The sequence below is a fragment of the Vombatus ursinus genome, unplaced genomic scaffold, assembly GCF_900497805.2.
Source record: "Vombatus ursinus unplaced genomic scaffold, bare-nosed wombat genome assembly UNPS02009205.1, whole genome shotgun sequence".
Classification (NCBI taxonomy): Eukaryota; Metazoa; Chordata; class Mammalia; order Diprotodontia; family Vombatidae; genus Vombatus; species Vombatus ursinus.
This window is the reverse complement of record NW_020948983.1, coordinates 13,320,488-13,344,555: the sequence shown is the minus strand read 5'-3', so window position 1 is coordinate 13,344,555 and position 24,068 is coordinate 13,320,488. Positions and strand designations below refer to the sequence as shown.

The 24,068-nt window shown below is 37.7% G+C and overlaps 1 protein-coding gene across 1 annotated transcript in view; it reads right to left on the bottom strand.

Annotated features, from left to right (window-relative positions):
- The window catches only part of SORCS1 (sortilin related VPS10 domain containing receptor 1), a 700,512-nt gene that overhangs the window by 300,403 nt on the left and 376,041 nt on the right, over positions 1–24,068 (bottom strand). The window contains exon 4 of the mRNA XM_027852142.1: positions 17,657–17,756. Within this exon, the coding sequence (XP_027707943.1) occupies positions 17,657–17,756 (100 nt within the window). The remainder of the gene's footprint in view (positions 1–17,656; positions 17,757–24,068) is intronic.

The window sequence follows — 24,068 nt, the reverse complement described above, 5'->3', positions numbered from 1 at the left end:
TGTGTGTGTGTGTGTGTGTGTGTGTGTGTGTGTGTGTGTGTGTGTGTTGTGCATTCTGTGTGAGAAGAGAGGAAGAAAAGCATGATGCTGGAGCTATTTTCTTCAGGAGAGCAAAGAATTACTTGCATTCTTTCTGTTTGTAGAACAAACTTCATATAGACTTGATATAGTAGGGAGATATGATGTTTCCATAAACACCTGTGATTATATTTTCTCTCAAGCTTTAACTCACCTCAATCTAGAATTCCAAGGCTACCAGGGTTTGGGGGTGGGAAGGGCCAGATGCAGAGAGGGAAACTAGGAAAAGATATTGTTCTTTTTCTTTTTTCAAATCAACATTTCTTTTCACATATCACTTTGTTAACTCCAAGACTATTTTTGCCTAGGAAACCACCAAGTTAGTATCAGTTCCTGTATTCCAGGAAGTCTGGGCCTTGCTTCACCTTCAAACCCTGTGGTGCTTCATGGCCCCAGAATTTTATAATGCTCTTGACCAGAAAGACACGCACCTTTCCCCCAAGATGTATGGTTTTAATCTCAGGGAAAACAAAATAAAACAAAACAAATGTCCCAGTACAAAATGCCCTAATGTCAGCTTCTACATAAAATTCTGCATTTAGGTTCAAAATATCAACATGATAAGTACAAGATAGGGGAGATGTGGCATTGCAAGGGTTAAGATGAAAAGCACTTGTGAATTTTAGTCAACTTCAAGGTCAACATGCCATTCAAGGAAAACAGTTGAAGGAAGTGGGGATGTTTAGTCTAGAGAAGGGAAAATTTAGAGACAATCATGATTGTCTTCAAATACTTGAAAAAATATTGTGTATACAAGGGATTAGGTTGAATCTACTTGAAAGAAAAGGAAAGGAACTATGAACAGTTTGTGGAAGCTAAAAGGAGGTAGATTATTCTTCATTATCAGGAGTACCTTCCTAATAAATTAGGGACGTGAAATGAACTACCTTTGGGAGGAGCAGGTAATTGGTTTTCTAGCACTGAAGTCTTCAAGGGGAGCCTGGATAACCAATCACATGTTGAGGATTATGTCTGCAGGAGTTCAGTTAGCACTATATTTCTATTGTTTGGGAACTCTTTACAGGAAAAATAAGTGTACATACAGGGCACCTGGGTGGTGCAGGGGATGAAGTGGTAGACTTGGAGTCAGGAAGTCTTATTCTCCTAAATTCAAATCTAGCCTCAGAAACTTACTAGCTGTATAATCCCAGCCAATTCACTTAATCCTGTTTGCCTCAATTGTCTCATCTGTAGAATGAACTGGAGAAGCAAATGGCAAACAATTCCAGTATCTTTGCCAAGAAAATTCCAAAAGGAAATGAAACAAGAAGAGTCAGACATACATGACTGAAAACAATTGAACAAAAGTATACATTTACACAAAGGTACAGAATCCTAGAAGCCTGTCGGGGACTCAAATTATGACAGATTCTTGGCCCTATGTATGGTTTTGAGAATCATGGGACTCAAATTCCTCTATCAGTTTTCCAAAGAGCAAGCAAAGGAGATCTCCACCTCCAGCACAGCTGCCCCAATAATTGCCCACACCAAATCACTGAATGATTTCCCAGATGGAAAATTCAGTGGCTTTTCTGAATTCTTTATTTTATTTACTTATTCTTTACATCGCCTTTAACATAAAGGATTGCAATTGAAAATAATCATGAGCTGTGACTGTCTAGCACTTTCCCTTCTACAAAGTACATACTTCTATGTACTTCTTCTTGTTTAGGTAAAAAAAAAAAAAAAGGCAGAATGGCACCGGTTTGTATCTGGCCCTGAGCTAGGGTTCCAATTACTAAATACTAAAAGAAAAAAAAGCAATGGATTTTAATTGGTGCAGGGGGGAATGGGGTAAAGGCCAGTTACTAGGAACAATGGGTGTCTTTGGTCATTATTGACTGAGTCCTATGATGGGAGTTTGTAAATGTCAGTAATGTACTTTAAATGGGAAAATAAAAGGCCTGGTCCCGGGAAACAATGAAAGAATTAGCCAGCAGAGAATTAAATAAAAATAATCCTAATAACTGCTGGTTAAATAATCCCTGAATAAGGAAGTTAGGAAGGATATACAGAAGAAAAGAAAAACCAAGGAAAAGTAGATTCTCTCCATCTTCTGGATGATACTTCCCAAAGACACAACCTCTATTTTCAAGTCACAAGCTCTGTTTTGTTCCTGGACAGCCTCTGTGAGTCAAAACCACTTCATTATTCAAGTCAACTTGGATGGTTTTTGCCTCTTGGAAAAGGTACAGAGTTCCCAATGGAGCTCACGTTTGCTGAATCACAACACAGCAGTGTGTGGTATGATCAGTCAGCTGCTCTTTATGGAAAGAGCCTGGGCCCTATTTCAGAACTAGATGGAGAACAAACACCAGACATCCTAAGGCTGGCTATACATTTGGAGGGCACTTCTTCCTGAAAATCCTTCAGGATTTCCTCCTACAAAGATTTTTTTTCTTCATTGGCACACACACACACACACACACATACACACACACACATATATCTCCAAGGAACAAGGAGAAACAAATTTTTCTTTCCCTCACTTAATTCTAGATCACATCTCTCAAAACTCAGACTCTTTCACCCACCAGAACTTAAGTCCACGGAATCCTAACAAACTCGGGTATTAGATTCCTTCCACAGCAAAATCTATTAAGGAACAGTTGACCCAAAGACCCATGAAATGAGAAGTCAATAAGAGGTTAGGCAGTCTGGGAAAATATGGAGGCAAATAACTAGAGGATGGAAGGAACAAAGAATAAATGGAAGATGAAGGGAACGGCAAACAAAAGTCAGAAAGCTATCATCATGAGAAAGGTCATCAGTCTAAAAGGACACTATCTGCAGTTTCTGAGGCTGGCATTGTTTTCTTAAATTCTCCAGGAAAGAAAAGTAGTTCTATTAAGTGATTTATTGACATTTGCTTTGTTGTACTGATAGCACTGAAAGAAGACTTGAGGAGGATCTGATATATTGGAGTGGAACATCTCCAGTATAGTAAATATAGCAAATTTACTATACTGGTCAACATCTATCTCTATCCATCATGGGCACAGTATGGTCTTCCTGTTGGAGACAAATGCTCTAGATGCTGTGAGTATATCAAGCACCAGCAGTGATGAACATCTTCAAGAATCCATGGTGAGGTATGCAGGTGCTAAATAAACCATAACTTGAAATGAATGGGACTCCCAGCCACTATAGAAAACAATACAAAACAGAAAACAAAATCATCTGATCTCTATGGAAGGATAATGGATGGTTATCTACCATTAAGCTGGTCAGAATTAATGGAATACTTGATCAATCAATGGTCTAGATTGGGAAAAGGAACATAATAAATTCTCCCCTCGTTTTAGGAGGAAAAGCAGCCAACTCAGATGAAGTTCTCATATATGAAATAATGATAGTAAGCATTTATGAACCTCAAGTCAAAATCCCAAGTTATAGAGGAATCTTAAAAGCAGGACAACTTCAGCAGTAGGTACAATATAAGTTTTCTTAAGGCACAGTGACATAAGATAGATGGAGTCTTGGACTTAGAATCAGGAAAGCCTGTTTAAATCCTCCTTTAGATACTTATTAGCTGAGTGACCCTGGGAAAATCATTTTACCTTATATAGGTCTTTGTTTTTTGTTGTTTGATTGTTTGTTTTTTGTTTTTTTGTTTTTCATCTTTTGAATGAGGATGATAAATAATATCAATCAACTTATAGGGTTGATGTAGAAATGAAATAAGACAATATATTTGAAGTACTTGTCAAACATTAAAGTTTATATATTTTTTCTTTTCTTTTTCTGTTTTAATACGCTATGTGATGTCAAGTAAATAACTTTTCTTTGGTTTGGTCTTATCCCATGTATTAAATGGGTCAAACAACAATAGCAACAGTACAATCATACTGTTGTAATGTATGGGATTATTTAAAATATTTTTATGAACTTGAATTTAAATTAAGAAATTGAATATGTATTTTAAAATAACCAATCTAAATATATAATTGTAATATTACATAAACTATACATAATAATTACATATACATTCTATATCATGGTATATAGTTGTTATATATGTGTATGTATGTATATATATATAAATGTATATTTGGATATATAGTAATTATATACTATATATAATCACATATTAATAATATAGTAATTATCTGGGACATTTTAATTTTAAGTATTTTATTGGATATTAGTTAAAATATAACAAAGTAATATCCAATGAGCTACTTAATTAAAAATAATTACTAAATAATTAGTTCATATTGGGTTTTAAACACAATTTTATTATAATTGAATTTACAAACCAACATAATTTTATTAAAATGGAATTTACAAACCAATATAATTTTATTATATAGTTAATATTAACATAATTTCATTAAGAACTTTAGTTTATGAGCTCTTTGGTATACAGGCCTAGTAGTGGTATTGCTGGATCAAAAGGTATGCAAAAGCTTTTATAGCCCTTTGGGCATAGTTCCAAATCACTCTCCAGAATGGCTGGATCAGTTCACAATTCTACCAACAATGCATTAGTGTTCCAATTTTAAAGTGTTTTTGTTTGTTTGTTTGTTTTGTTTTGTTTTGTTTCTTTTGTTAGGCAATTGGGGCTAAGTGACTTGCCCAGGGTCACACAGCTAGTAAGTGCCAAGTATTTGAGGCCAGATTTGAACACAAATTCTCCTGACTCCAGGGCCGGTGCTCTATAAGGATCCACATGCACAAAAATATTTATAGCTGCTCTTTTTGTGGTGGGGGAAAATGAGGGGATGCCCCTCAGTTGCAGAATGGCTAAAAAAGTTGTGATATATGAATGTAATGGAATACTATTGTGCTATAAGAAATGTTGAGCAGACGGATTTTCAGAAAAAACCTGGAAAGACTAACATGAACTGATCCTGAGTGAAGTGAGCAGAACCAGAAGAACATTGTACACAGTAATAGCAACATTATGCAATGATCAACTTTGATAGACTTGGCTCTTCTCAGCAATAAAATGACCTAAGACAATTCTAAGAAATTCACAATAGAAAATGCTATTCACATCTAGAGAAAGAATTATGGAGTTTGAATGCAGATCAAAGCATACTATTTTCACTTTTTTTTGTTGCTGTTTTTTTCTTATGTTTTTTCCCTTTTGTTCTGATTCTTTTTTTTTAAACAAGATGACTAATGTGGAAATATGTTTAGTGTGATTGTACATGTATATCCTATATCAGATTGCTTGCTGTGTTGGGAAGGGAGGAAGAAAGAGGGAAGGGGAGGGAGGGAGAAAAAAATTGGAACTCAAAATCTTACAAAAGTTAATGTTGAAAACCAATAAATGAATAAACAAACAAATAAACAAACACACATACAAATAAACAAATGAAAGGGGAAAAAGAGTTTTATATAACAAAACGACCTATATTTATAATATTTTATACACAGTCATAAAGAATACTTAGGATGTTGAATAGATGCTTTTAATTATATAAACTCTAGCTCAAAATAAAATTATGAAAAACTCCATATGAATTATGATATAGAAATATTTAAAATAAATATGTACTTCAACATGTATCTTGCTCAAACTAAAAGTTAACATCCCAGTAATTTCAATTCCATGTAAAATAAGCTCAGAGACAGTGTTGTTGATTCCCCCACCAAAAAAAAAACAGAAACAAACAAAAACTTTTCAAAATCATTCTTCCAAATCCTTGCGTGCACGCACACACACACACATGCACACACACACATTCACACCACCACCACTGAACACCAGAACCTCCAAAAAATCCTGTTTCTTTCTAGGACAAAGCTTGCAATCTTGAGTTCTTCAAATCAGAAAGAGCCCAGTTAAGATTTAATATCTGATTGATATAATGCTTACTAAGGAATAAAACAGACATGTGAAGACTCCCTCTTTATGAATAATGCAGAAGACGTAGTTACTTTAAAGAGCATTTTGTAGGGTAATGTCTATGCAGCACTAAGTGAAAAGGTGAGTTATTCAGTCAACTTGATCAACACAGGCTGCCAAATAGGATAATTCACATTTTAACATAGACTTGTTTTTGTGTCTAAATTATTTTGTTTGTATATCAACATTAAAGGCAGCGTGGTGGCACAGCAGATAAAGTGCTGGACTTGGAGTCAGAAAGACTCATCTTCCTGAGTTCAGTACTAGCTGTGTGACCCTGGGCACATCACTTAACCTTCTTTGCCTTGGTTTCTTCATCTGTAAAATGAGCTGGAGAAGGAAATGGTAAATCACTCCAATATCTTTGCCAAGAAAACCTCAAATGGGGTTGCAAAGAGTTGGACATGACTGAACAACAACAACAACAAATTAATATTAATCCAATTAAGTAGAGAACTCCTAAATCCTTGCTTCATATTTTGCTGTGTAGATCAGATTAAATATCACAGAAAGAAAACTTATTTCAAATGATTATTTATTAGGTGCTTATAGTAAACATGCAGAATATCATGGTAGGAACTATGGTAGGTGCAAACAATATTGGGAATACAAATGAGTGTTAGGTGGAAAGGCTAGCTAATCAGTGATATGGTTGGGTCCCATTCTCCCTGGGCTTTTATCCTTCGTATACAGAGATGAGCAATGGTCTATGATAAACTCAAAGGGTATAGATAATCTCATAATTAAGAGGGAAATGCCTTTTGACTGAGTTTTCCACATAGCTGGGCAGATCTATTTTCAAGAGCAATGGACATTTACCTCTCTGAAAAGATTCTATTTTATGCAAGGTTGGCAAATTTCTGAGTTGATAGTTGTGGTAAGAGAACAGTTTATTGTCCACCTTCCTTGACCTTTACGTTAACACGGCTTCCTCCCCCCCACCGCCACCCATACAACCTGACTGGTTCCAGCCTCCCTGAAGTAGCTTCCTGATCTGGAGTCATAAAAGGTCCTGGCAACACGTAGTTGCTGCCTCTCAGACTTGGTGGGTGCCCAAGTTGCCAAGAGGGAGACCAGCTATGGCCAAAGAGAGTACTCTCATATTCTTGTTATTCTTGCTGTAAAATTAAGCACTTGTGTTTCAGGGGACCTTCAACCCCACCCAAGCGTGAGGTATCCTCCAAAGCCCTAGTCCCACTTGGATCACTCAGGGGTATACCAAAGGCAGTGCATGGAGGGAAAGGGTGTTATGGGTTCAGTATCTGTGAGCACCCTTTCAGCAACTTCTAGATATATTACTGTGGGTAGGGCCAAATGAAAACCCTTAGAGTCACCTGAACCATCCCATGTATTTAACACCATGCAATATCAGATCCCTGGAGGAGAGTGGGGAGATAAAATATAGTTCTTCTCTAGTGACTATGAGGAAGGCAGATGGTATTTTGCAGCTTACAATGGACTACAGGAAGCTAATTAAAAAAAAAAAACAACACATCAGTCCTATCTCTTCCTACAAGTGTTTCTGATCTCATCAATGTTATAGACCACACATTCCAGGACTCAGGTGAGTAGTATGGGGCTATCAATCTTGCCAATGTTTTTCCTTCTGCTTCTGTGGCTGAAACTAGTCCAGATCAGTTTGTTTTCATCTGGGAAGGAGTCCAATCTGCCTTTGGAGGCCTCATTGGTGTACACCACTATATTGATAACAAATATGTTGACTGGCCAGTGGAGGCCACAGTAGTTGAAGTAGCCCTAGCCCGGAAGTAGATACTGGAATAGTAGTTCAAGTGCTCTGGATCGGTAGGCTTCCTTTCCTTTGGGATGATTCAGGGAACTTTTTGCCAGAAAACAGCTTGGGAGATCAAGGAGGACTATTGTTGGGAGGTGTCTAGCTTTCTAATAGCCTGAGGGAGATGCAATTGTTGCTTTATAACTATGGTTTCTTGGAGGAAAGGAGATCCTTCAGCTGACTTGCTGGTAATTCTGAGACACTGGATGAGAGTGAGGGAAAGTCCTTATTTAGGCACAGTGGAAGAAAGGGGAATCCTGTCTACAGTGGACTATAAGGGGGCAAAGATTTTTTTTTTTTTTATCATTTCCCCATTGTAGTTCTCAGGAAGGGGAGTGGAAGGATTTTGGCAGTTAGGTCAAAGAATACTGAATGGGTGGTGGCACAGGGAGAGCCTCAGTATCAACTTAGATGTTGAGACAGGTTTCTTTCAAGAGGTTTGTGATCTCTAAGCCATTTTTCTACAGATTACCTTGAAGTAGGGTGAAGAATTGTTGAACATATCAAAAATGTCCATGCAATAGCCCTGATGTTCTTGGAGCTTCTGTTGCTCATCATTACCACCTCACATTAGGGAAAGAAATCTGCAGCTACACTGCAGTGTCATCATCTCTTCTGTGGCCCTGATATTCTTGGTGCAGCCTGGTTCATCATCCCCACTTTGCATTAGGAAACCCACTGTAAACATCAAAAAATGTGACATCGCTCATGACATAGACCAGACTGTGATACTTTGAGACTTAGTCATTCTGAAAGAAGAAGGAAAGGCTTAGGACTTCTTGGTTTTGTATTCCTCCACATTTTTTGTTTTGTTTTTGTTCTGTTTTTGTTTTAGTTTTTTTCCTCCTTTTCCCTTCATTGGTACTACTTATCATGGGAGGACTGTCTAGTTATTTAAATGATGGAAGGTCCTCTAGAAAATCATTGGAACTTAGTGTTATATGGTAGATCAGCAGTACCCAGACACACTTTCCCGACCTCAATTTAGCTTCTTACCCCCATGCAACCTGATTGTTCTCAACTTCCCCGATGCAGTTTCCTGACTTAGGGGCAAAAAAATTCCAGCCATATGTAATTGTTGCCTCTCAGATGTGGGAGGTGTCTGAGACCGCACAAGTTGCCACACCCTGACAACTGCCTGACCAGATGTATTTCTAGATGGAATGGAAGGGGACAATGTCCAGAGAAACTAAGTGCCAATGCATCCTTGTTGTATATCCTTGCTGTGTGAAGGTGAAGCAAACATCAATTTTTTCAATGTTTGCAAGTGCCTCATTTCATTCCAACATCAAACCTGAACTAAGAGGGCACTGGCTTTAGTAGGTACACGCCTGTACCAACAGCCTAACAAAACCAGGGAGACGCAGAATCTCACACTTGGAGGGGAGCTCGGAGACCAGCTCATCAAAATAGACCCTAAACAAGAACTTCTGCTCTGATATATCTAACAAGGGGATTGTTGAGAGTGTTTCAGGGTCTCTCATTCCACTTCTCCAAGGTCTTCTTAGGAAGGTGTTCCCTTACATTAAAGCTTGCTTTGGTGTCTTTGTATCTTTTACCTACTTTTTTTCTAGCTGTGCCTCTAGGGCTATGCAAACCAAGTGAAATACTTATTTTTCCAGGCAGCATTTTAATGACTTGGAGGTTCCTGACTAAGCATTCAGTTCCCCAGGCTAAATATTCCCTGCAACTGGGTTTAAGCTGGCATGATCTCATAGCTTTTCTCCATTCTGGCTACCTTTCTCTAGACACTCTCCAGCTTTCTGGTGCCCTTTCTAAAATGTGGCACCAGAAATGAACACAATAATACAGTTGGGGTCTGACCAGGGCACAGTCCAATGGAATTATCACCTCCCTAGTCCTGGCAGCTACATCTCTCAATGTAGCCTTAGAGCATATTGGAAATTTTGTCTGCTCCGTTACACTCCTAGGGAAATCATGGTACACTATAACCTTCAGGTCTTTTTCAGCTTCATTGAGTGGGGTCTGGTGATGTCTCCTTATTTTATATTTGGGAAACAATCTTTATTCCCCCCTTCTTTAAGCTAAGAAGACGACTTCACGTTTATCCCCATCAAATTCATCTTGTCAGATTCGTCGAGATAAACTGACTGGTCAAGATCTTATTGGATCCTGAATTTATAAGACAACTTGTTCTTTATCCCCTCCCAGCTTTGGATCATATGAAAATTTAGCAGCTTTCCCATCTATGTCTTTAACTTAGTCATTAGTAAAAATGTTAAATAGTCCAAGAACAAGAATAGATGCCTGAGGCACTCCACTAGAGACCTCAGCAGGTTCCTAACCCCTGGCCAAAGGTGTCATCATGTATCACACAGTCAAGCATGGATCAGAGACTAGGAGCAGAATGGGACCTCAGAGACCTTCTGATTCAAGATATTTATTTTACAGATGAGGAAACAGATCCATAAAGTGTAAATGACTTGCCCAAGGTCAAACAAATAGTAACTACCTGAGGTAGAAAACAAACCCAAGCTCTCTGAGTTATGTTGTGCAGGTAAATGTTTAATAACAAACCATCCAGAAAAACAATCACCAAACCTTATGCCCCACACATTTCTCAGTTTAATCTGCATGATTAACATTTTCCACATCTCTTGCTCAAGTGTAGACAATCAACAAAACAATGAAACAAAACTCAGAACTGTTGCTTTTTTCTGATTTCTGAAGTGGAAATTCTCATACTGAATTTTAATGATCAGTTCTCTGGAGCTGTTTGGAGTTGACTCCAACACTCTGGCCTCTGTCTCAAATCCACTGCTTTTTTCCATCACGTCCCATTACCTCAAATGATTACTGACTCATCTTTGAGTGCAGCCATTTAACCACCGTTGAGCTCATCTCCGAAAATTTACCCAAAGAAGAGCATGAAATACTATGTAAAATGTTATGACTAAAATCTGGCAAACTATATCTACAGCATGGCCCTGATTTGCCAATCTACTAACTTGGATCCAGAAGGAAATGAGGTTAGCAGGCATGGGCTGCTCTTAACAAACTCATTTTGTTTTTTTCTGATCGACCCTTGCTTTCCTGGATGTTCAATAACTATTCCTTTAATAATAAATTCTAAGAGTTAGCCAGGAACAAAATGTTCATAGATTTTATTTTCTTCCCCATTTTTTTTTTTTTTTTGAAAATCAGCACAACATTTGCCCTTTTCCAACCCTGTGCTCTCCACAACCTTTCAAAGATCACTGAAGTGGCTCCGCAATCACATCTGCCAGTTCTTTCAGTACCCAAGGATGAAACTTATCTGGTTCTCCAGGTAAAGGCTGTCTTAAATCTCCCTTTCTATCTTTGCATTGACTCCCCTTTACCAATTATTGTCCTGCTCTTTGCAAACTATATATCATTCTCCCTTGGCAACAACCAAAAAAGAAGAAAGAAAAAAAATGAAATAATGGCCTCCCTGGTTTGGCATGCATCATTTCTTTATGAATGAAACATGCATAGTTTTTAAAAGATTAGAAGCAAATGGTTGGTTTTGTGTACAAAAGGGAGAGATGAAAGAGTTAGGGTAGAACAAGAAAGCCTTGAATGTCAGCTCAGGGAAATGTCAAACACCCCCTTTGATCTATTATACAATACAACTGGTCCCTTTGGCCTTTCCAAATAATTTTCAGTGAAGACTACGCAAAAGTCCTGGCATATCAAATATTAATCAGGCTCTTTCTGAATTGAAAGATATAAAATTTCAACTTTTATGCCAGAAGGCACTTGAATCAGCAAGGATTGTTTGATTCTTTGTGTACTTCATGTTTTGTTTTAGATTTTTCTTTTTTTTTTTTGTACATTATTTAGAAAGATTTGGAAAAATAAATGGTTCTGAGCCTATTTCTGGTGACTCCATAAGCTATACCACAGCCTCTGAGGGCATCCATTTATTTAATATATGACTTCAACTACCTTCACTTATTTTCTCTGGGATTTATTGTCTTTATGTGTGAAATGAGGGAGTACGTCCCCTTCAGTTCTTGAATTCTACGATTTGATAATCCTACCAGATATGACAAAACAGAAAACTTCATTAAGTCCACTTTCATCTTGCCTTTCCTGATCCTGGAAAGCAATACCAAAGACACTGTCTCTATAGCCAAAAGATAGCAAGTACTAAGTATTCCTACTAACTGTGTGACTCTGGGCAAGTCACTTAAGCCTGTTTGCTTTAGTTCTCTCATCTATAAAATGAGCTGGAGAAGCAAAAGGCAAGCCAATTCAGTATCCTTCCCAAATTGGGTAACAAAGAGTCAGACATGACTGAGAAATGATTGGACAACATCAACTAAGTACACTCAGGAAATAAAGAAGGAGCGAGACAATAACTAATTGAACTAATCTTGGAAGGTGAACCCCATAAGAACAGTGATTACAGTTTAAGCATCTGGAGAAAAAGCAAACCATGCTTAATGCGGGTCTGCACCAAAGCCCCTCAGGAAATAGCCAATGGCTGCTGATAAGCTAGGCTTCTATTCATAGGCTGAAGGTTCTGGAAGATGCTATCAACTGGAATTTTATTAATTAACTGAAGAAAACAGTCTTGGGAGGGGAGAAGGGGGAGTTGCTGAAAGCACAAGGAACATTCTGAAGGTTCTGCCTTTACTGAGAACAATGTGTGCTAAATTCTCCTGACAGCAAATAATGGAGACAGTAATTCTTTGAGCTTTTTTTTTTTTAAAGCTTTTTCTCCAACTGAATGCAAGTTGTGGTTTTTGTATTTTTTACTCCATCAAGATGCTGGGTACCACATAGAGAAGGGAGGATAGCTAAGGCTGGTTGGGCAGTGGAGGGGAAATCATCGATAGATAAACAGTGGGTATATAAAGAACTTTTCCTCTTAGGCAGAATACAAATAAACTCAGGGGGGATTTAAGAGTGAAACTGCAGCATCAACATTGATTTTTTTTTAAAGCTACATTTGTATTATTCCTTCAAATCTCCCTCCCCCTCAACTTCCATTTTACCAAGCCCCTCTTTATAGGCACCTGTTAAATCAACTTTTTTTTTTCATTAGAGACTGCTCCCACATACCCAATAAACTTCTCCTGACACCAACAAGCCTCAGGATTTATCTTGCACTGGGGATTTGTGCCTTCTGAGACCCAATGACGAATAACTCCATTGCCTCAATTTTGGCAGTGGGATCCACTCAGTGCTGATTCTCCTGACCCACCTCATCTGTCACAGACCCAGGTGCTGGTTTACTTCAGGAAAAGGAGAGAGAGATATTACTGAAAAGGGGCTTTTAGACACTCTTTGATATTTGAGATTTTACACGTTATCAGATTATCGGGTTACCAGTTTAGATTGTTATATTTTGTTCTTGTCCTTAATTCCAGTGATGTCTTTAATGTATTCCTTAAATCATCTCACTAAGTAGCAAGGTGATAGAAGAACAAAACCCAGTTATGAAAACAAACAACAACAACAAATAATAATAAATGGGGAGGGGTAGTAATCAAGATTCTAAAATACAAATTTATAATAGGAAAGAAGAAATATGTTTCTGGGTGAAAAATTACACAGACATTCTTTGTGCGTGTGTGTGCACGTGCACGCACATATGTGTACACAGTGAGTTAGAATTCAGGACATATTTAGAATCATTTTTAAAATTTGGGGGGTTTTGGTCCAGATTTGGTCCAGATTTGTGGTTTCCGAGGAGTGGGTAACTCCTAGTGTGAGAAAACTATCCACCAAGAACTCATTGCGCCTTAGCGTTCTAGATAGCTACTTGGGACAAGAAAAGGTTGAGTGATTCATTTATTGTCATACAGCCAGTAGTATCAGGGATAGCACTTGACCTTAAACCCAGGTCTTCCTGACTCTAAGGCTAGACTTTTACTCACTAGATCATCATCATCATCATCATCATCATCATCATCATCATCATCATCATCATCATCACAATAGCAATAATAATAATAATAAACAAACAAAAAACCATACAATCATAATTTTGAATGTTTCTGTGCTTTTTCCTTGGCTCTGGTCTAATCCCAGAATGTCTTCCTTCCTAACCTGTGCCTAATGGCTTCCCTGGTTTCCTTAATGACTTAGTTCAAATCTAACATTCTACAAAAGGCTTTCTCTTATCCTTCTTCCTCTTCCTCCTCCCCCTCCTCCTCCTCCTCCCACTGAGAGTGTCTTCACTCTGGGATTACCTCCCAATTACACTGTATACACTTATATCTATATAACCCTTTGCACATTGTCTCTTCCATTAGAATGTGAGCTCCCTGCTGACAAGAGCTTTTCTTTTTTCCTTTTTCTTTTCTTTTCTTTTTTTATCCTTAGTGCTTAAACCACTTAAAAAAAATGATTGTTGACTCACAAGGACTTTAGAAGCCAGAATCAAACCCATACCATAAATATGAATTTCCCTCTGCAACATCCCTGAAAGGATATTCAGCTTCTGTTATTCAGACAATAAGAAGTACATTATCTCAAAGCAGCCCATTACATTTTGGGACAATTCTGATGACTGATAAGTTGGAGTTGGTCCTTTTTGTTAGCTGAAATCAGCATAAGTATAATGTCTACTCACTGGTCCTATGTCTGCCCTCTGAGGCCAATAGGAATAAATACAATTCCTCTTCCATATTACAGACTTAGATATAAGACAGCAATCACATCCTCTCATGTCTTCCCTTCTCTAGACTAGATATTTCTGATTTCATCAAAAGTCCTTCAAATAGTGAGTTTTTAAATTTTCTCCTTGTACTGGTCTCTCCTCTTCTGGACATGTTCAGTCTATAAAGTCTCCCTTTTAAAATATAGTTCTTGGAAGTGAATGTAGTACTCAATAACTGGGTAGACTGAGGCTGATTACAACTGTCACCTCCCTTTGTGGACATTCTGCTACTATTAATGTAATCTAAGATTTCACTAGTTTAAAGGGCAGCCAAATCATCATTTTGACTCAGTCTGAAATAAAAGTTAACCAAAAGGGCCCCACCTCCCCACTGGCCCGGGAACAGCACATGGTCTGGCCACATCTCCTCCATTATGCCCTTAAGGAATTGATTTTTTGAAATTAAGTTCAGGAATTTATATTCATTCTTGTTAAATTTCATCTTGTTGGATTAAGGATCTTTTTTTGGACATTGATTCTGGTATCCAGTGGATTGTAGGATTCTTTCCAAATGTGGGCTGACTGATTTTGTGTATTCATGATATTAGTTCACTTGAGAGCAGCTCACTGACATTACCAAAGTGATCTTGCTTATGATCAGGGAGTAGCCAAAGTCCTTAGAGCATCTGAGAGAACCCTAATAAATCTTCACACTACGTAATTAATAGTATTTTAACTTTCCATTTCCTTTTTTTTCCTCAACTCGATTGATTGGGAGAAATAATCCCCAAATTAGAATGCCTACTTGTTTCTTCACTTTGTTTTGAGTGTGTCCCTCTGGGTACAAAATACATATTTCATGGTGATAAATTCACACTATAAGTAGAGAAATTGTACACAAATATACTGCTATGTCAACTTTATTGATTTCCTCAAGATTGTAAAGACCTTCATTGTCCTACAATGTTTCTCCTATCTATCTTCATCACAAAAATGACCCTGAAAGCCTTATTCATCAGCAGAGGAAGAAATTCTTCCTCTTGGGCTCATCTTACGTATTGTGATTTCAATGGCCTGAGACCACCTCTGCTTCTGGGAAGGGAGTGGCCCAGAACAATACGTCCTCTCTAGGAGCTGATTCTCTGAAAGCTGGAAACTACCAAGCCTTGAGAACAGCTAAAATTCAATGATAAATGCCTTTTTTTCTCCCTTCCCCAGTTAATCATGGAAAGCTCAAAAACCTGATCAATTCTGCTATGTAGCTAAACCAAATACAATCCAAACCAGTCAGCTATGCTATTCCCTAAGAAACACAATAAATCCTGGTCAGGTCATAGAAAGGGAAGGTGGGGCTGCATTTACTAGTTTTATCCTATTTATCTTCTATCCAAGTAAGCCATAAATCCAAAGGCTACAATGAAAATCACAAAGAAAATTACCATGATAGTCAATGCGACTATTAGGGTAGTTTCATAAACACAAGATTTGAGACCATATATTTCTAAATTTCACTTACCTTTCCCTCATGCATTAACATTCCAAAAGAAATTTCCCAGCTTCTCTAGAGCCTAGTAGTTGAGTATCTAAAGACAAAAATTGTCTTTGCTAACCTAAAGGAGGTCTTCAATTTACGGATAAATTAGAATGAGTAATTAATGTGGGGTGATGATCAATTCATAGATGATATATTTCTAACCTGTCAAGAGAAAGTTAATTTTGTCTGAAGCACATCCCTAAATTTAGCAGATTATCATCATGGAATGCAGCTCCCATGATTTCTTTCTTTCTTTTTTTTTTTTTGTTTGTTTTCTGTTTTTAGGCAATTGGGGTTAAGTGACTTGCCCAGGGTCACACAGCTAGTAAGTGTCAAGTATTTGATCTGAGGCCAGATTTGAACTCAGGTCCTTCTGACTTCAGGGCTGGTGCTCTATCTACTGAGCCACCTAGCTGCCCCCCCACCATGATTTCTTACAAACAGCAATGACAACAACAACAACAACAAAGTATTAGATGCTTCTGTGAGAATAAAACAATGAGTCTCATTGACTTGACCCAGTTTTAAATACTATTTCTTTTCTTAAAGAGATAGAATGACATAATGGATAGAGAAATGGTCACAAAACCAAGAGGGCCTGTATTTAAGTCTTGCCTCTGAGAAATACTGGCTATGTGACCCTGGACAAGGCATTACCCTTTAGCGCTTTAAGCCTATCTCTAAGACTCTAAGTTGCAGAGAAGGCGCTGATTCACATTACTCACATTTCACATTCACAAACATGAGTTTGCTCCCCTGGGAGATCCCTATGCTAGTGAAATCACAATGCCATACCTTAGCCTTTTATTTAATGACATTTATCAGTACAGAAAAAAAAATTCTGTGGCTCAAATTTCATAATGTTAGTTTATCCTAAAACTGGAAAGCTGCACCCCATGCCTCCAACCATCAATTCCTACCCTCAGTCAAGTAGACTTCTGTGATATGAGGGGCAATGACATGGAAGAAATACTTCACTTGTTCCACTTAACCAAGAGAGCAGAATAAAGAGAAAAAGGTAGAACTTGCAAAGAGAAAAAATTTAGGCTACATGTCAGGAAAAATGGAAAAATTAGACCCCTTAAAAAATAAAATGAAATGACTTAAGAGTTTTCAGTTCTCTCAATGGAGTCTTTCAGACAAAATCTGGATGTGCCTGAGTTCAACCTGATAGATAGCCTCTGACTTCCCTTCTAACTCAGAGATTCTTTGATTTAAAAACCTAGATCTCCTTGAGACAAGAACTGCTGCGAAGTATATATGTGCACTCTCTGACACGTACATAGGCTATAAAAATGAAATCACTCTTTCAATGGAGCTCCCATACTTTGATCTAAGTGTCCAAGCTGAACAAAGTTTAGATAAGAAAGCCCAAACCTGCCCTGGGATAATGCATCCACTTAAATTCTTATTAAACTATTTATTCCATGTTAGGGAAGATGCAGGGGCATCTGATGAGAAGCACTCACATCTTCTTCGCTGAGCCTTGTCAGGTCTCATTATTATCTTTGTGACTAACTATCCTAAGTTCTGAGAAGAGAAACATAAGCACCACACTCCCGGAGATTCACTCCCTGCTGCTGCCTTTCTGAAATGGTAATGATTCACCCATTCCCTTGTCCTCCAACAGTCTCAGCCGCTGATAGAAAAATTATTTTGTGTCAGATATTTTTTACATTGTCTTTGCATGTCTAATTCCCAGGTTCGCCATAATGGATTTTTAGGAAGCTAGGAAGATTAGCCAGCCAAGACGGGAGTCATATCATAAATAAGGAACAATCTGAAAATATAGTCTCTTACCTTGCGTTTATTGGTAGGGCAGACATAAAGATAGCTCAAAATTGTCTTCAGACCAACTTTATCATTCAATTTCTCGTAGGTTGTCCCATAATCTGTTGACCTATAATTCAAAGGGAGCATTAATGAGTGCAGAAGCTCACGTCATTTGGTTGCTTGTCAATGTAATGCATGTTTTACATAGCCGGATGGCTCTCAAGAGGTTTCTGAATGATTCATGTGGTATATAATAATGTTTAATTATGTACACAGTAGCATCATGTGAGTGGTTAACATTTGCATTTAAATTGGATTGGTAAAAATTAAAACTCAATCTTTCTACTGCTCTTTAATGTATCCCTATAGCATAAAGAATGTGATTAATTCAAAAGGAAAAAGAGCTTGGCTTGTCCATTGTATTTGCTAAAAATCAGATGTGATCCTTGATTACTGTGTTGGAGAGAGATGGTATACTCTTCTGTATCTTTAGAACCCTTTGAGAGATGGTTCTTTGGGCTAATAGACAAGTCAGTTACTTAAGTTGTTTATCCACTATTGAATTACAGAGAATACATAGGGTCAGGATCTCTAAAGGTCACATAGTCCATTTCAACCACAATGAGCTAGAAGAGCTCCCACAGGTCATCTAGTTTGACCCTGTCATTTTGCAGATGATGAAACTGAGACACAGAAGGAAATCACTTCCATAGGGCACATAGGTAGTAACTGACATCCATCCCAATTCCAGAGGTATGTCTATCTGGACAATAAGAGAGATTTCAAAAATCTTCCTCAGTAACCTGTTCATTTGTTTTGTTTTGTTTTAAAATCCTTTTAGTTGGAAGATTTTTCTTGATTATCAGTTTATTCTTTTTTTATGTCTAATATAATGGAATATTGAGCTAGAAAGGCCTTTAGCCATCATCTCATCCTACTTTCATTTTGCAGATGAGAAAACTTAATCTCCAAGAGGTTAGTGATTTGTTCAAGATCACATATGGTGAGGAAAGATTTGAACCTATATCATCTGACTCCAAATTTAGCTTTCTTTGCATGACACCTTAAAGAATATTTCTGAGTTGCCCTAAGTGGGGATGAAAAATTATTGGCCAGCATCTGCTTTATTCTTAAGGACTTATACTTACATTCTTGGGCTAAATAGTCTCCATTCCTCAAAGAAATATATTTGGTTAAGTTAGCAAGAGACTAATGACAAACAGTGATACCCATTATCCTAAAGAAGTCTTTGTATATCTGAAAGATTGTCCTATCCAAGTGAGATTAGACTTTAAGCTGCTTTCCACAAAAAGAAGTAGTAGGAAAAAAAGATGAAATTGAAGAATGACAGATTTAGGCTTAATAGAATGAAAAATTTCCTAACAATCAGGGCTGAAAAAGTTGAAAGGGGTTATTTCAGGGGGTAGTGAGTTCCACCACACTGGACATTTTCACACAGAGACTGGATAGCCATTTATCATTCCTATTAGAGAAGATTCAGGCTGAGCTAATTGGGTTTGGAAGTCCTTCCAACTCTGAGATTTTGTGATTCCATCATCATAGACTGAAGCAGTTCAGGAAGGCCTAACAAAAGTCATGGTACTAGATCTAAAACTCTAAAGACCCATGGGTATGTGTAGCACATTTCATTTGGGAGTGTTATCAGGGAATTTGGGCAGTTAGGTGACTCAGTGGATAGGTCACTGGGCTCAGAATCAAGAAGACATCTTCCTGAGTTCAAATCCAGACCCAGACACTTACTAGCTATGTGACCTTGGGCAAGTCACTTAACCCTGTTTTCCTCTTTTTCCTCAACTGTAAAATGAGTTGTAGAAGGAAATGGCAAACCATTCCAACATCTTTGCAAAAACAAAAAGAAAAACAAATAAAAAATGAAACAAACAAAAAACAAAGAAAAAAAAACCCAAATAGGATCACAAAGAGTTGGAAAACACTGAAAAATGACTGAATGACAACAACAACAAAAAACCAGGGAATTTATTTTACTGTATTTTTAAAAGTAAACATTTTTTGAATATTCAACTATAAAGGACATATTTATTATTAAAGATATGAAAACTTAGCTAATATTAAACCAAATACCGTATTTTCTAAATTCTCCCTCATCCAACCAACCCTCCCTCCATCCATTATCAAATCCTGTCATCTCTATCTTCACAACATCTTCTATCTACTGCTACAGGCACCACCCAAGTCCAGACCCTTATCCCTTCTCACCCTAATTGGTCTCCTGACCTCCCTCCATCCTCATTTCTGCCCTTAAAGTTTTTGTTTTTGTTTTTGTTTTGTTTTGTTTTGTTTTGTTTGTTTGTTCATTTGTTTGTTTTGTTTTCCCCTCAAGTATGAATCTGATCATGTCACCTCCTTCCTCAGTAAACTCCAGTGGGTCCTTCTTACTCTAAGAATCAAGTATAGATGTCCTCTGGTGTTTGAAGCTCTTTACACACTGGTCCTTTCCTATATTTTCAGTTTTCTTATATTTTACTCTCTTTCAATGAACTCTATTATCTAGTTACACAGGCCTCCTTGGTGTTCCTCACACACAACACCCCATTTCCCATCTCTGTGCCTTTGTATTGACCATTTCCCTTTCCTCAAATGCTCTCCCTCCTCACCTCTGCTTCTTAAGTTTCTATGGCTTCCTACAAGACCTAGCTGAAATACCATCTTCTAGCTGTTAGTTCTTTCCCTTTAAAAGTTATTGTCCACCTACTTTATCTTAAATTATTTTGTCTTCCACATTACAATGTGAACTTACTGAGGGAAGAGATTGGATTTTTGCCTTGCTTTATATCTCCAGCACTTAGCATAGTGCTTCTTACATAGGAAATACCCACTAGAAGTTTGTTGACCAATTTACTGAGTGTATCAATAAAACTTAAAAGGTTTTTTTTTTTTTGGTCATTTTAGGGGGACCAGGAGGAGATAGAATGGAGAGGCTAGAAACACACAGCCTAACCTGTATGCATTCCCATGAGTAAGAAACAGATTAGCAGAGAGAAGAAAGACCTTCTCTGAAGGAGGAATGCCATAAATATACATATGAGAATAAGCATGGCATATTCAGACATAGTGAAGAAACCAGTCTGGCCTGGCACAAGGACCAAAAGTAATGAGAAGTAATGGAAGATGAGTTTCAGACAGAACTCTTGTGGCTGAAGCATTTGTCTTAAATGTTGTGTTTTCTATATTCTTTATCTCTTCTTTTTTATTTTGATTTTGGGCTTTATTATTATTTTTTTTAATCTTCACCTGTTCTTGGAAAGCACAACTAAATTACTGACCTAATTTACATTACTGCCTTTGTGCTAACATCATATGACTATATTTCTCTTCCTTATGACATTATGTATCTATGAATCCTGTCCTGAGAATGTCTCTTTCATTAGCCTTTATGTGATCATTGAAGTCTTGGTATCTCAACAGCCTGAAAATGACAATACAAGACATGAATTGTGGGGAATCATTGTGCCTGCTGAAGGTACCATTTGGCTCTACCTCAGCAATGAACAAACATCAAAAAACAAAGGCAGACAAATAAAATTTAAAAGCACTAACACACTTGGAATTGAGCTAGGTAGATAAATGTATCAAATATTTTAAAATGTTTCCCGCTGTCAAGGACCTAGTCTTTGTCACCTTTGAGAGGCAATATGTAAATAAGTGGACATTGAATCAGACTCAACCCCAGAGCTTCAGTTTTTCCAACTTTTGGGGAAAAGGGAAGGGGAAAGAAAGGGAATAAACTTTCATATAATGCCTACTATAAGCCAGGCACTGTGCTAAGAACTTTACAAATATTATCTCATTGAATCCTCGCAATAACCTTGTGAGGTAGATTCTATTAACTGCATTTTACAACTAGAGAAAATGAATCAAACAGAGGTTATGTGCTTTTGCTCAGGGTCACATATCTAATAAGTGTCTGAGGCCAGATTTGAATTCCTGTTTTCCTAACTCCTATATCTGTGTTCTATCCATTGTACTACCTACTATCTTACATCTTTATATCTATAAAACTCTGATAATACTTGTCCTCAGATGCTTAACTACCATGGGGAAAATGCTGTTTTGCCCCAATGTGCTAAGACACTTTCACGTGGGGAATACCATCCTTAGGTCTCACCTCATGGTCTTTCTATTGGAATATGCATCCATGCATCAAAACCAGCCTATGGAGTCCCTCCTCCCATCCTGTTCCCATAGTGGCCCTCTTGCAGAATCATCCTCCTCCTCATCTCAGGGGTTGGGGAAAAAGCAAAGATCAAACTATCCCTCGAATGGGTGACACCCTTTCCCATTATAATTACACCTGTGGTCAGACTATTCTTTGCACGTCACCACTATGACCAGCCTCTCTCTCAAGATGAAAACATTCTTCCTTATAGCTTTGTTTGCTCTCTCTACCTCATAGTGTAGTTGGAAGGAAAATCATTATAAATGTCGTAAATTTGTCATGGCAACAGTCATCATTACCTGGTTGGTATAATTTGGTCATCCTCTACCCTTACTGGTGCCTAGCACAGTGCCTCCATTACTGAACTGAATCAAATAAGAATTTACAATTCACAAACAAAGACACTTAGGAATTGGTCCTTAAGCTGCCAGCTGTCATAAAGAAGAAAAAAGGAACAAAGTATTGAAAACATATATAATGATACACACACACACACACACACACACACGTACGCATATATTCCCACTGTAACACAAGCCTTCTTGAATTCTAAATTTGTACCATTTTTCAACATTCTGAAGCAATTTTTTTGTTGTTGTTTCAGGCTTTATTTACAGGTCGAATTATCTACAGAAGGAAAAATGGTGCTTCTGTCAACACCTATAAAGGTGCCAGTAAGAGCCAACAGCTTTAAAAATAAGCATTTCAGACAAATAAATATTCAAGTGATCAAAGCAAAGCTCCCCTGTTTTTGCTTTTATCCTAAAGCCATTCCTTCCTCTTCTTATAAGATTGCTTTAAAAGGGAACTTTTGAAATCTAATAAAGGAAAGGTTGCTGAGCATTGATTCAACGAGTATTCACCAGCCATCTACTATGGGCTCCTCAGTGCTCTAAGTACTATGGGGATGCAGTAGATTTATAACACGTGGTCTCTGCCCTCTGAAATTGCTGGTCCCTTTGGGAAGAGGAAACCATTCACATAAAAAGCTATTACAAGGCAGTATGTATAGAAGTGCCCCCAAAGCATGCACAGATGGTGAATGAAGTAAGACTTCTCTCATTCATCTAGTTCTGCCTCTCATCTTAAAAACTGCATTAATATCATGTAGCATTACTGGGAAAATACTGAGAACCAATTTATTGTAAGTTAGCTTTCTCTGCAAAGCCCTCTAATTTGAGTATAACCTGATGATTCAAGGTCACTAGCCTGAAACTACAGGTCCCTGAAATATGGGAAGTTTTCAGGGATGTTTGAAATTTGGATTATTCTTACCATTCCCCTCTCCTCTTCCAGTAGACAGTACCCTACAGTGACTGTTGTTAGGAACTCTTTAGCTAGATTCACTTTTGTCTTACTCCCTTCTTCTTATTCCTTTTGATATTCTTGGCCCACTGCCCAATGTAGCATATAACATAAGTTCTCCAACTATAGTTCTTTCACCAAAAGCTATCTAGGGGGTCTCTGTCAAACACAGAAGATAGCGCCTTCTCTCCTATGACTACTATTAAAATGCTGTCAAGTTTGACTCTATCACATTTTGAAGGGCTCTTTTCATCAGGCTTCCAAAATGTTTTATGTATCTTGGTAAAGATTTCGGACATCTTAGCCTCTGTTAATAGTGTGTAATCTTAGCACTGTCAGCAGAACACTGAGGCCATGTTGGTATTGGTGAACTGCTTCCAGTCTCCTATGTCTTCCCCCTTAACATCTTTATCTGCCCCACACAAACTGATGAAATCATGTTAACAATCTCCATGCTCTAAGGGAAAGTGGTGCTACCATTTTTCCTCCCTAAGGTACTCAGGCAATCTCAGCGAAGGTTTTCTAGCTATAAGCTAAATCAATCTCACAATATATCCTGAGGGTAGAAGGAAACATTATAGCGATACATGATCCATGTTACAAGGATGCCAACTAATTTTTCAAGGTCACAGAGCCCAGAGGGTCACTCTGGGGAGTGGTAGAGCTGTTCCCAAAGGGGAGCACATTAGAATATTACCCAAATAAAACCCAATGACATATTCTGGCAGCAGAATACCAGTCACCTCCAAATCAAGCAGCTGTGACTTTTGTGTTTTGTTTCATTTCTAAAATCATTAAGAACGGCACTTTCATTGCTGCTAGTTCATTTGGCAGAGTAAAAATAGGTGCTGATGCCAAGGATGCATTGGCTGAATCCCTAGCTCTGCTGCTTAATAACTTAGGACACACGAGGTTAAAGCAGCTAGAATAATTTAG